The sequence below is a fragment of the Carassius auratus genome, chromosome 45, assembly GCF_003368295.1.
Source record: "Carassius auratus strain Wakin chromosome 45, ASM336829v1, whole genome shotgun sequence".
Taxonomy (NCBI): Eukaryota; Metazoa; Chordata; class Actinopteri; order Cypriniformes; family Cyprinidae; genus Carassius; species Carassius auratus.
Window position 1 is genome coordinate 9,882,105 of NC_039287.1, and position 13,335 is coordinate 9,895,439.

At 33.9% G+C, this 13,335-nt stretch overlaps 2 protein-coding genes across 5 annotated transcripts in view; one reads left to right on the forward strand and one right to left on the reverse strand.

The window, feature by feature from the left end:
- The window catches only part of LOC113063218 (low density lipoprotein receptor adapter protein 1), a 34,653-nt gene that overhangs the window by 18,083 nt on the left and 3,235 nt on the right, over nucleotides 1-13,335 (forward strand). The window contains exons 4-10 of one of the 4 annotated variants that reach the window (XM_026233457.1): nucleotides 2,661-2,775; nucleotides 3,057-3,129; nucleotides 3,333-3,413; nucleotides 3,503-3,621; nucleotides 4,226-4,260; nucleotides 6,346-6,383; nucleotides 9,087-10,788. In XM_026233457.1, coding sequence (XP_026089242.1) covers nucleotides 2,661-2,775; nucleotides 3,057-3,129; nucleotides 3,333-3,413; nucleotides 3,503-3,621; nucleotides 4,226-4,260; nucleotides 6,346-6,382 — 460 coding nt within the window. In that variant the 3' untranslated portion in view covers nucleotide 6,383; nucleotides 9,087-10,788. Of the gene's footprint in view, nucleotides 1-2,660; nucleotides 2,776-3,056; nucleotides 3,130-3,332; nucleotides 3,414-3,502; nucleotides 3,622-4,225; nucleotides 4,261-6,345; nucleotides 6,384-9,086; nucleotides 10,789-13,335 lie in introns of those variants that run through there. The other 3 variants (XM_026233456.1, XM_026233455.1, XM_026233454.1) reach the window with 3 other exon arrangements.
- The window catches only part of LOC113063219 (fibronectin type III domain-containing protein 4-like), a 29,326-nt gene continuing 26,851 nt past the window's right edge, over nucleotides 10,861-13,335 (reverse strand). The window contains exon 6 of the mRNA XM_026233458.1: nucleotides 10,861-12,820. Within this exon, the coding sequence (XP_026089243.1) occupies nucleotides 12,779-12,820 (42 nt within the window). The 3' untranslated portion in view covers nucleotides 10,861-12,778. The remainder of the gene's footprint in view (nucleotides 12,821-13,335) is intronic.

Below are 13,335 nucleotides of genomic sequence, written 5' to 3' on the forward strand. Positions count from 1 at the left end.
TACACTTATTTTTCATTCATTTATTAAATAAATTAATTAATATATATATATATATATATATATATATATATATATATATATATATATATATATATATATATATATATATATATATATATATATATAAATATATACTGTAAAATATTAATTAAATGAAAATAAATATACATATTTGTATAAAGTAATAATTGCTTTGCATTGCTGTGTTTAATTCAATCAGAAACATTTAGAAATTTTGGAAGCTCTTATGGTAGTCGGAGAGCCACGTTTGTCACCCTTGAGTTGTTAACGTAAAAGCCTTTTCTGTACATTGAATGTGTCCCGACTAAGGCTCTATTTACATTTGTTAAAATTTAACAAGTGTGTCACCTCTTTACCTAAAAATAGTTTCCAAAAGCAGAAAGCATTCATGCAAAGGCCTCACTCACTTATTTTGATGTGCATTTCGACTTTACTGTATCTTTGCTTTTAACTTTGCCTGGATTACATTTCTTTGTTTACATGACCCACCTCATGCTTTCTTATTAATATAGAGTAGAGTGCAAATGTCTGAAAACACAATGACAGTTAAAAAAACAGTTCAGTTAATATGTTATAGATATCTTTTTGAACACAGCATTGCCATTAACTTCATTGCAAAAAAAAAAAAAAAATGTTGCGAACTTACACAAGCAACAGGCAATAGGTGTTTTGTTCCTGAATAATTTGGTACAAAATCGGTAGCTTGATTGATTCAAAGACTCAGTCATAAACATAGTCACTTGTTTTGTTAGTAATGCTACATCTAAAAGTGCATGCATTCTAAGTAGGTGTTTTGTGTAGTTAATTTGTGACTGTGAAAAGTACCATATAGGATGAATTTATGTAGAATGAATGTAATTTGGACATATGGTTGGTACTACATTTGTCATGTTGTTATTATCATGTGACCTACCAGTGTCAGCCTTGCTTTCCTGCCATTCACAAATCCTCCTGTGCTGACATCACACACTTCATAATCTTCATAATCATAAACTCTTCAATATACTGCTTCTACTAAATAGTAGGAGAGTAAGCATATATGGATGCAGCCTACATTTCTAAACGAGTCCTTTGAGTGAACGAGTCCAATGACACACTCATAAAAATGGTCACTTGTTGCCACCTTCTGGTGAACCAATGTAACCTGCAGAAACAGTAAAAAGGATTTCACCTGTAGAATTCACAAACACGAAAGTGGAGAGTTGCAAACTGTTTTGTTGGACTATGCATATATCAGCACTCTTATGCCGCTCAGACAATCAAAATCTAGGACTGGATGTAAATATGTAAAACGTAAATAAATGTTCCATGAAGTTATTTTCAAAATTTCCTATTTGTTTTCCATGAAAGCAAAGATTAAGAAGTTCTTGTCAGTATAACCAAGGATAAAATGTCCCCCATGTTCAAGTCTATTTAAACAGATTTACAAACAAGCTACAATCAGCCAGTTTACACTTTCCTTCCCATTAAGCTTTTCACTCTTCAATAATGAAGGTGTGCAATACACGACAGATTGGAATAAATGATAATTCAACACACCCCCTGTGTTCAGAGACAGGAAAGGGGAGAGAGAGTCTTGGGCATTTCTATTTAGGTCGGGCATCAGAAGCAGTACACTAACAATTGAAGATGAAGTGAGATCAGAGCTCTGTCTTTCCCTGGGCTTGGTCTAATATATCTCATCATTTTCGGACAAATGCATTTGGGTTAGTGCTCTGAATTTCTTTCCTTTTCCTAAAATGACATTCAAAATCCACTTTCTATTACATTTTTGATGCTTCATGTTTAATTTTAATTATAATTGTGTCTGATATTATATCTGATAATTGGCCCTAAAATATACACACTGGCTTTCTTTACAAAAACGAAATGCTGTAAAATAATAATAATAAAAAAGTAGATTGACAGGATATCAACACAGTCTAGTGGAAAAAAATAAAGCCCAAAATTAAACTTTTGTCAGCATTTACTCACTTTCATATTCCATTATTATTGAATGTTAATGGTGACCGCGACTGGCAAGCTACATTTTCAATGGCAATGTTTCATTTGAGAGAATAACATCTTAAATTTCAGTCTGTTCTTTAAACAAATGAAAGAATGTTCTTTAGGTTCTTTTTGGGTGCTTGGCAGCTCCAGTCCTCATCGACTTTTATTAACATTTTATGCATTTGGCAGACACAACTTACAACTTATATACAGAAATGGGTGCTATTACTGTACACTTCACCGACAGATTTGACCAATGTGAATCTTAGAGAATTCAAACCTATCTTTTTTTTAAAAATTACAAATCTGGTTATGACAAAGTTGTCTGGGTTGGTCTACAGACCTTATAGACCTACATTACATGGCTAGATGCATTTATCATTCTTGTTGAAAGTTAGAAAAGACTCGATATATAACAAAAGTGTTTTTTTGTTTTTGTTTTTTTGTTACTGAACTCCAAGAAGCTTGTAATTTCTCTATAACACAAGCTGGGGATTGTCACACACTTTCATAGATATTATAGAAAGATTCATATTTAGTCATAATCGTGACCCTGTTTGTACATTATACTTTCCCAAATAAATTTTATTTGATTATATGAGTCTTTATGGACAAAACAGTGAAAAGCCTGTATTTTATTGCCTCTGCAGAATATCTTACTGCACAACAGACAAAACTCAGGATAAGGTCTTTGCTTACGTCTCCCAAAGCCAGTTCAATGAAACTCTAGAGTGCCATGCCTTCCTGTGCCAAAAAAAGAAAATAGTAAGTTTCTTCAGATGCACATAATGTCTATCTGCCTGCCTGCCTGTCTGTCTGTCCATCTACATTTTTTAAAAAAAATCTATTTTGATCATGATTGTCTATTTTCTTGCTACAGGTTTTGTATTATATTTGACAAACTCTTATTGTGAAAGTCACAGTCTTTTCTTTAGATCTGCATTTATAGTTGGTATCTAGCGCCATCTAGTGGACAAGAGCATGATTCTTCACAATGTTACCCATGCAGGGCAGGCTTTGATTTTGTGATCACGTGTCCTTCACAGGCTCAGGCTGTGACACTGACAGTTGCACAAGCTTTTAAAGTAGCTCTGGATCAGTGGGAGATCGCACAGGAAGGTGAGTTTTTTTTTTTTTTTTTTTTGCCTTGGGTCGATTCTTTTTGGGGTGAATTATGTGTTATTCCATATATATATATATATATATATATATATATATATATATATATATATATATATATATATATATATATATATATATATATATATATATATATCCCAAGGAACAGAAGATATTCCTGTGTCTTCATTTTCCCATTGCAGACAAAAGTAAGAAAGCTCGCACATGCTACTCCTGTTCAGACCCTGAATCTCAGCCTGAATCTGAACCAAACAGTGTTTCAGGTACATTAATTGTTTGAACACAAGGTTTTCTGGATGTCTGTCTTGAATTCATGGGAATACTCTTCATTTGTGTTCTTTACTTGTGTCAGAGGAGGACAAGACTCGGGATCTGATGGAGCACAAACTTAGGAAGCCCTTCTTTCCTTCTTTCCTTTCACCATCCCCACAGAGCAAAGCTAGGAGACGACCAATCAAACATGACTCCTGGGTACGATGCCAGCCTTTCTAAACTTTCCACATACTACCATGCCAAAGTTTGTGGTTGGTAGGAGTTAATAATGTTTTTAAAGAAGTCTCTTATGCTTATTAAGGCTGCTTCTGTTTGGTCAGCAATACAGTAAAATAGTAGTTCTGTCAAATATTATTACAATATTATCTTATTATATTTATAATATTAATAAATATTATGAACTCAGTTTAGAGCAGAACTAATTTTACACATAAACATGTTTACTGAAAGAGTGCCACTATTGTGCAGAGTATCTGCTCCAATATGAAGGTCAGTTGTTCTGAGCATTCAAAGAGCATGCCATGGCAGTTATTACTCTATTGCCCTTGGCTAATTGCCATTATATTATCAGTCAGCACGTCCTGTCCTGTTGATACAGCACATATTCACAACTAAGTGGCATTCTCTGCTTAAATGCAATATTATTGATTAAATACATGACCTCTAGATGGTGAGCTGGCCATTCCAGTTTTTACAGCATGCTAGTGCTGAGAGTTACTCTATGAATCTGTATTTGATATGATATAGATGTGATCTCTGATGGTTTTTCTCACACGGTTATTTCATGTTGTCTTATTTCCAGGATGCGGAAGATGGCCTCGATGATGCATTTTCAAGGTAACTTTCTGTTCCCTTCTGCTCATACATAGTCAACCTGTCTATGACATCAGAGATTGATCCTCCAGTGAAGTGTTTGTTTTAGATATTGTGCTTATTGATCACAACTTGTGCTTTAAAATACACTCACATACATATGCAAAAAAAAAACAAAAAAAAGATTTGATTATGGTAGTAAAAAACAAATGCAGTAAACTTAAAAATCTTACTGACCCCAAAAGGTCTAAATGTTATTTAATTACTTGTGTTTATTCTAAGAGCATTTTATCTGCAGAGCGGCTCAGCAAATATCTGAATACAGCATTTAAAAAAAGAGATGATTTCCCCCGGGATGCTCTAAAATTCTTTGTTTATTAGCAAGAGGCGAAAGGGCTGATTTGCTTCCTTAAAGACACCAAGAAATCAAAATATGGGTTTTTCTAACATATTATCTGTGTGTGTGTGTGTGTGTGTTAGTTTTGAGCCCATCTGTATGCTGTATTCAGATGAATGTGGAGTTATTAAATATCAGAATTCAATATCAAAATTCAAGCTTTTGTGTGAACTGTTAATGATATTAGATACAAAAACGAGAATTACCAAAAATAATGAATATGATTTTATTAACAGATAGTGAAACTGGCAAAGTTGAACAACAAAAACAAATAAAGAATCTGATCTTCCACTGCATGAAATGTATAGTTTTATAATAATTAATTAATTCATATTTTACTAAAAATAATAGTTTAGTTGTGTGTGTGAATTACCTGCATCTATGTCTCACTACAAACAATGAAGCTGAGTTTAGTTTCTTCCAAAACAGCTATTTTACCCCCTTGTGAGTGTGAGAAATAATGTAGGGATTCGGTATCGAATCTGTTTTATTAATAGAAGTCGCAGGGCAGCGTTTACAACAAGCTTCTGTGCTCCTGAATGTTTATTTGTGTGCGCAGTGTGATCTCTAATCTCTGTGTGTGTGTGTGTGTGTGTGTGTGTGTGTGTGTCAGTAGAAGCAGCACATTAAAATAGAACGGTGATTAAACTAAAAGATTTCAATACACAATTGACACTGTCACACTCATAAAGTGGTCTTCAGTTGGGTCATATTGTGAATCTGTTATTTATTAAAATAAAGAAACTTTTAGGATTTTGAAAAATTAAAAAACAATTTACAAGAAAAAAAAACAAGATTCTGCACTTACTCAGTACAGTTTTGTATCTGTAAAATTAAAAAACCCTTTATGTACTACATATACAAATACAGCATGCATTAAAAAAAAGTTTAAGGTGAAGTATAATCTGTTCTGTGATTAGGATGAATTTTATAATTAAAGCTGACATTTTATTAATAATTCTTGTTTGTTATTATAATTTTAATAAAAAGATTTTAAATTAGTTATAATAGATAAAACAAAATAAAATTTAATAGTTTTTATTTTTATTTATTTAGAACTGTTAAGTAAATATAAATTTTTTATAATATCAATGTATTTAATGTGTGTGTGTGTGTGTGTGTGTGTGTGTGTGTTTTAATTTAATAAATGTTTTAGATTTTTGGAAACATTTTTAGTTTAACTCACTGTCTCTGCGTTTATGGGCTTCTTTAAAGGGGCGCCAAGCAATAAAATCATGAACATCAGTGCTTTCATTGCTTAATGTTTAGGAACTGATTGCTTAGTGAGTTACAGGCATTCCTCTGTACAATTTCACAGGGATGTACTTTCTAATCAATGTATTTTAACCCGATACAAGTCATTCTATGATTGCTTGCCACATTCTCTGCTGCCATTACGTTGTAACTGGTTGTGATGCCAGTGAATTACTGTGACTTTATTACTGAGATACAGCAGGTCAGAAACAGTACTGTCATCCTGCAAAGGGCCAAAGGACCATGATTCATCTAAGTGAATCAGATGAAGTGGATCCAAATAGTCAGCTCTTTCCTTTCACTGAACATAAAGAATAAACACTGTAATATTAGATTTAGATCTCCACTGGCTGAGAAAGGCTGGTATAGTTTGAACAGTGGGATGCTGGGAAGGATGTGATGGTTTAACCATAGCTTACAGTCAGCATGTGTCATGCTCTCTCTCACCTGCCATGCAGCAATATGGAGGTGGAGGAGATGGACGCAGGTAAGTGAGGTGAGAGAAACCGTACCGCTTAAAGATGAGCCTCAGTTATCATCAAGCCAGCCAGAGACTAATATCATTACAGACATGCATCACACTTAGTTTCCACTTAGTTTCCACTGCACTTTAAAACAGTAACATACAAGAGGGTTCCTGGTGAATTTTCATGACTTGTCGAGTCATTTGTGAGTACTGGATAATAATTTGTAAATAAAAATTTGGTAACACTCTACAATAAGGAACATTAGTTAACTACTATAGTTAACATGGACTAAGAATGGACAACACTTCAACAGCATTTATTCATCTTAGTTAATGGTCATTTCAACATTTACTAAAGCATTATTCAAATCAAATGTTGTGCTTGTTAACATTAGTTAATGCACTGTGAATTAACACAAACTAACAATGGACAAGTGTATTTTCATTAATTAACATTAATAAAGATTAATAAACAATGTAATCAATGTATTGTTCATTCATGTTAGTTAATACATTAACTAATGGTACTCTATTGTAAAGTGTTACCAATTGTCTGAATTATTCACTGAAAAGAACTGACTCAAACTAATGATTTGCTCACAGATTATTGCGTGCACAATATATCAGCACTACTGTTCAAAAGTTTGTGGTCAGCAGAAATTTTTTCACACAGTTCAAAAATAAATAAAATCTTTTATTCAGCAGTGTTTTATTCAGTTGAATTAAGCTGATTAAAGGTTACCGTAAATATATTTCTAATGTTGCAAAATGTTTCTATTTCATATAAATGTTGTTCTTTTAAACTTTCTCTTCATCAAAGAAAACATTTTTGTACTGACCCCATACTTTTGAATGGTAGTGTAGCTGATTAAATATATACAGTCATGGCCGAAAGTTTTGGCAGTTAAATAAATGTGTTTGCTAGATATCGCTGCTTAAACTGTTATGGTGTTCATTCACCTTGTTTCTAGATTATTGTGACTGATCAGATTTTTAAATAATTGCTAAAAGCTTCATTGGCCAAAAAATTGAAAATGGACAACAGCCAGTGTCAACCAGGGCAGCAAAGAAGCCACTTATCTCCAAAAAAAAATAGATAAGGACAAACTGAAATTCTGCAGGAAGCACAATATTTGGACAGCAGAAGACTGGTGCAAAAGCTCCCTTCTGACTGTTTGGAACATCTGGAAAATCTATTGTTCGGAGAAGAAAAGGTGAACGCTACCATGAGTCTTGTGTTGTGCCAACAGTGAAGCATCCTGAGACCATCCATGCGTGAAGTTGCTCTCTCGTGATTCTGCCCAAAAACACTGCCATGAATAAAGAATGGTATTAAAAGATTCTGCAAGAGCGACTTCTTCCAACGATCCATGAGCAATTTGGTGATGATCGGTGCATTTTCCAGCATGATGGAGCACCATGTCACAAAGCCAGAGCGATAAAGAAGTGACTCGAAGATTATTGCATTGAAATTATCAATCCTTGGCCAGGCAACTCCCCAGATCTAAATCACCATAGAGTACCTTTGGTCAGTCCTGAAAAGGAGAGTGGACAAGCAGAAGCACACAAATTGTGATCAACTTAGAGAACTACCCTGATTATAAACGCAACACTTTTGTTTTTGCCCCAATTTTTCATGAGCTGAACTCAAAGATCTAAGACTTTTTTATGTACACAAAAGGCATATTTCTCTCAAATATTGTTTACAAATCTGTCTAAATCTGTTTTGGTGAGCACTTCTCCTTTGCTGAGATAATCCATCCACCTCACAGATGTGGCATATCAATATCTGATTAGACAGCATGATTATTGCACAGATGTGCCTTAGACTGGCCACAATCAAAGGCCACTCTAAAATGTGCAGTTCTATCACAGCACAATGCCACAGATTCCAACATCACCTCATGTTGCAGCATGATAATGCATGGCCCCATGTTGCAAGTATCTGTACACAATTCCTGGAAGCTGAAAACATCCCAGTTATTGCATGTCCAGCATACTCACCGGACATGTCACCCATTGAGCATGTTTGGGATGCTCTGGATCAGCGTATACGAAAGCATGTTCCAGTTCCTGCCAATATCCAGTAACTTCACACAGCCATTGAAGAAGAGCGGATCAACATTCCACAGGACACAATCAACAACTTGATCAACAATATGTGAAGGAGATGTGTTGCATTGCATGAGGCAAATGGTGGTCACACCAGATACTGCCAGAGCACCCTACAGAGATTATGAAGAAAAAAGGTCAACACTGTAAATTTTGACTCATTCTATTCAAGCCTTTTAAACTTATGATGTGCTTATCATTGTTTTTCAGTATACCATAGATATGTGAAAAAAAGAGACAAATCTACAAATACTGCAGCAACAAACTTTGTAAATCACAAAATGAATGTCACTGCCAAAACATTTGGTCTTGACTGTAGAGCTATGCTTGCAAAAATGTACATTTACTAAAATAAATAAAAATACATAATACAATACATGATAATAATTTCCAAGTCTGAAAAACGACATTTTAAATGCCATGAAATTTCCAGGTTGTTGATGACTATGGGAACCCTGATAAAAGCATTGTCTTTCCTAAAGTTTTTTGCATGTGCATCTTTCAGTGTAAATGTAGTTGTAAATTAAAACATTTTAACTGTTAGAAAAAATTTAAAACAAGGAAACATTGCAAAGTAAAATAATTAATAGTATAGATAACTCTACTTCTTCCCTCCATCAGACTGGCAACATCCCGCAGCAGAACCATGTCTGAGGATGCAGCTGTGAGTCCAGTGGAAGAAGATCTCCTTTCCTTCAGCAGTGAGGACTCAGACTGAACACACACACATCACTCTCACCAGCCTATCAGAAAGTGTCACACAACACCCCCCAGCTCCGCACACAATGTGTGACATATGCCTCAGTGATGGTCTCATTCACACCACTGCCACTTAAAACAGCCACAATACCACACAACAGCAGCAGAAACGTGCACAATTCAATTATAAAACGATTAAATTCCAATGTACTTACATTGTAATAATGTAAGTTCAGGGTAAGTACTTGATAATACAACATGTGTGAAACCGTATGTTGATATGTAGTATTCAAGCATCTGTGTAAGCAAATCTACTGCATTATATCATGTAAAAAGTGTAAATCTTTTCAACACATTGGTGCTATATTGTAGACACTTGGGTTGTGTTAATTTAATATACATTAACTGCAAACATTGACAATAGAGCAGACTCGACTTGACTTAAACATGTACTTGAAAGGGAAACCTAATTCCACAAAGACCAGACGTCTGTCCTTCAGCCCGGCGTTCTTCAGGTCAGATGGTGTGTGGGTTGTTTCAGTCGAGTCCTTTGCGCTGAACAAACCCACTGCAAAGCTCTCAGACGAGTGTGATTAGACATGTACAGTACCAGAGCCGCATGTGTTAGGGAGCTTTAGATGTGCAGTTATACACTCTAGGTGAACGTTTACAAATAGAAGTATGTAGAATTGTTCAGGACTGATATTTCGAAGAAATGTAATTCAATTTCAGATATATATTGTTGGTCAGGGTGACGTTTGCTTACACAATCATGGCAGAAACTTTTCTGTGACCGTCAAATTTTGAAATATTTTACAAATGCCTCAAACACATTTGAATTTCTTTCTTCTTTAGAATCCAAGATAGTCTCGTGTAAAAGCCTTTCACACTGGCTTCCAGCCTCAAGTGTTAGAATTATTATTATTGTTTATATTTACAGGACAGTGTTTCACCCTATTGATTGTCATCAATGAAACCTATTTTTAATTTGAATTCATTTAAATATATGCAACTTTAATATTTACTGAATTTTTTTTGTTCAAATGATTTCAAAATCATAACTGATTTGGTAAAAAATAAAAAAATAAATATAGGTGTTGAATAGAAAAGGCACAGAAATTGATATCACTGTTTTCTATAGGTTCTGTCATTTCTTTGCTTTATAAGAGCTAAAGAATATTACACTGTGGCTCTCAGAAATGAAAAATAATCATATTCCCATGAGTCCCAATCAGTCTCCAGCAGCTAGCGCTACTACCATTCTGCCCTTTTTACATTACATTAAAATGCACGCTCAGAAATCTCTTCATCATTCCCTGAAATCATTAAACATTAAGTCTTTGGGCCTCAGTGGCTCTCTCAGCTTTTTTCTCTTTTGTGCATTTTTGAACATGCACTATTTCTGCTCAAAATTACAGATCAAAATATTGTACCATTGTACCATTTTAACCATTGTCCTGCTGAAATAAGTTTAATTTAATTTAATAGAATAAATACTGTAATAGAAGTGTATTCTGTCTTAGTTCAATTAGTGGTGTTCTGGTTATTTTGATTAATCATATTGAATATGTCTGTGGGTTAATTATTAATGTTTGTTCTGATTTGACTGTTTATGCAGTTTCCACAAAAAAAAATAAAAAAAAAAATTAAAAAAAATTATCTGTGGAGGGACAACCATAGTAAAAAACTTTTTTTTAATTTACATAATGTCTGAAATGATTTCTTATATATTGTTCAATCAGTATAGCATATTGTGTGTGATTTTTATAATGTTTTTTTTATAGAAAGAAATTGAAGTTTGTGCTTTATGAAAAACTATGCAATCTATGTTTGGCTTTGTACACATAAAATTTTTTATTATTTAAACCATCATGAAACCATAACAGAGCTCAAGAGGTCGTTTGCATATATACAGTACATAGACATTGGTTGATATTTAATAATATATAATAAAATATTTGTTCAAAAATACAATAGTCTCATATCTTGTGATTTTAGAAGTTAATGAACAAATTGTGCCATTAGGATATTTTTATAGTCAAAGATTATAGATTTAAGTCTCCATTTTGAATACATTGTTCATTTGATAAATTCTCTAAAGTTATGTCAACATTAATGATTCTTAATGTATTTTGTTTGGTTGTTGAATGCACCAATAAATTAGTTCCCACTTCATTGGCACGTCCGTGTTGAAACAAACATTAGGTTGGCTTTCTGTGTACTGTAGTACTTCTCTCATACACCAAATATGCTATGATGCCAATAAGAAAGCAAGAAAAAACTAACTTACATCAGTAATTCATTATCTTTATTAAAACTGATATGGAGAAATAGAAGAAAAAAATTAACTCAAAGAACCATGCACTTTTCATCGTTAGGTTTATAGCATCTTTATATTCTTAAAACGACCAATAATTCAATATAAATTTTTTACACATTAGGTACATTATTCATTCTGGCAAGTTTTAAGATCATTATATAGTAAAACAAAATGGATAAATAGGTAAATAAACATTAGTAGTCATATTTAGGATACATAAAAACTGTCATGGAAGGTGAAGAAATTAAACAATTTGCAAGTAGAGAGATTTAGCATAAGTCTGCTCTCTCTAACAAGCAGAACAGACACAATTCCACCACACTTACCAACTAATGAAAATAAGAACACAAACATAAAGGATACGTTCAGATGAAAAATTAACATTTGCTGAAAATGTACTGAGCCTCATTCCATCCAAAATGAGTTTTCAACTGAACAGATTTGTAGAAATGTAGCATTACATTACTTGCTTACCTGTGGATCCTTTGAAGTGAATGGGTGCCGCCAGAGTCCAAACAGATGATAAAAACATCACAATAATCCACAAGTAATCCACAACTCTTCAGTCTAAGTAAAAAACTGCATGACAAAAAAAATTGAAAAGGAATATTATGGATAGATGACTCTTATTTATTTTTTGTTTAATACAAATACACTCAAAAAGACGTTAGTTAATGGATTGGAGTTACTTGCAGACTATTGTGATGCTTTTTCAGCTGTTTGGACTCATTCTGATGGCACCCATTCACTGCATCGGATCCATTGATGAGCAAGAGATCTAATGTTGATATTTTTTTTTTTCTGACAGAGAAACCAACTCATCTGCATCTTACAAGACCTTGGGTTAATTTTTGGGTATTTATTTTGGGTATACTATTTCTTTAATTTAAAGACCTGCTTCTGTACACGTCCTATCAGATCATGAAAGTTGCATTCATAAACAAAACACAAGCTAAATAAATTGTAGAAACCCTGTCATACTTCACCAATGCCATTACAAAAATACAGTTTCCTTCCTATACAAGTGAAAAAAATCCCAGAATTAGTCTTGTTATATTGCAGTAAGAGGTTTGGGAATTCTCCATCCATGGTAAAATATAGACATCCAGTCATATACACAATATATGTTATTTACAATCCCAATAGATTGCTTTAATATGTGTTTATGGGTGGGCCAATACTGCAGTGTTGCTTATGGATTTTTGACCGTGTGTTGATGAAAGGGCGACAAACTGTCATTCAGATACTGCGGGTGGTGCGACGGAGAGCGTGACTGAGGTCCCCAACACTCCCATCACACCTCAATGATGCTGATAGATGACACAGACTGGTGGAACTGCAACAGACAAGAAGAAGAAGGAAACTAGTGAAAAATGGGATTCTCCTCCGAGGGGCCTGTTTCATTAATGTCTGCAATCGTTTATGTGGCAGTCTGGAACATGATGGCTTCCTGGATGGATAGAGCGCCTCTGGATGTATTTGCAGCTAGAGATTATTGTATATATAGCTGTAAGCACACAGAGATTAATGCACATCATTTGGCTCTGTAGCAGTGCAGTATGTTGAAATTGAGGCCATCTGGGTCTTGGTGCAAGAGATGACATCATCAGAAGGATCTGATATTGATTTTATTATGCATCTAAAAGGCCTGTTTTTTCATGTGTTATAAGGACTAATGTTGTCACATAGATCGGATGAAATGTGAAGTGTCTGGTTTTTTTTTTTTTATCGCTATGAATTTCCAAAAAAAACTAAATGCCAAATGAAGAGCTAAAGGTATATGGCAAGGATAAAAGGCACATGGTGGTTTTCCTGAGATGGTTTATTTTAGATGTAGGTCAATAGCTCTGG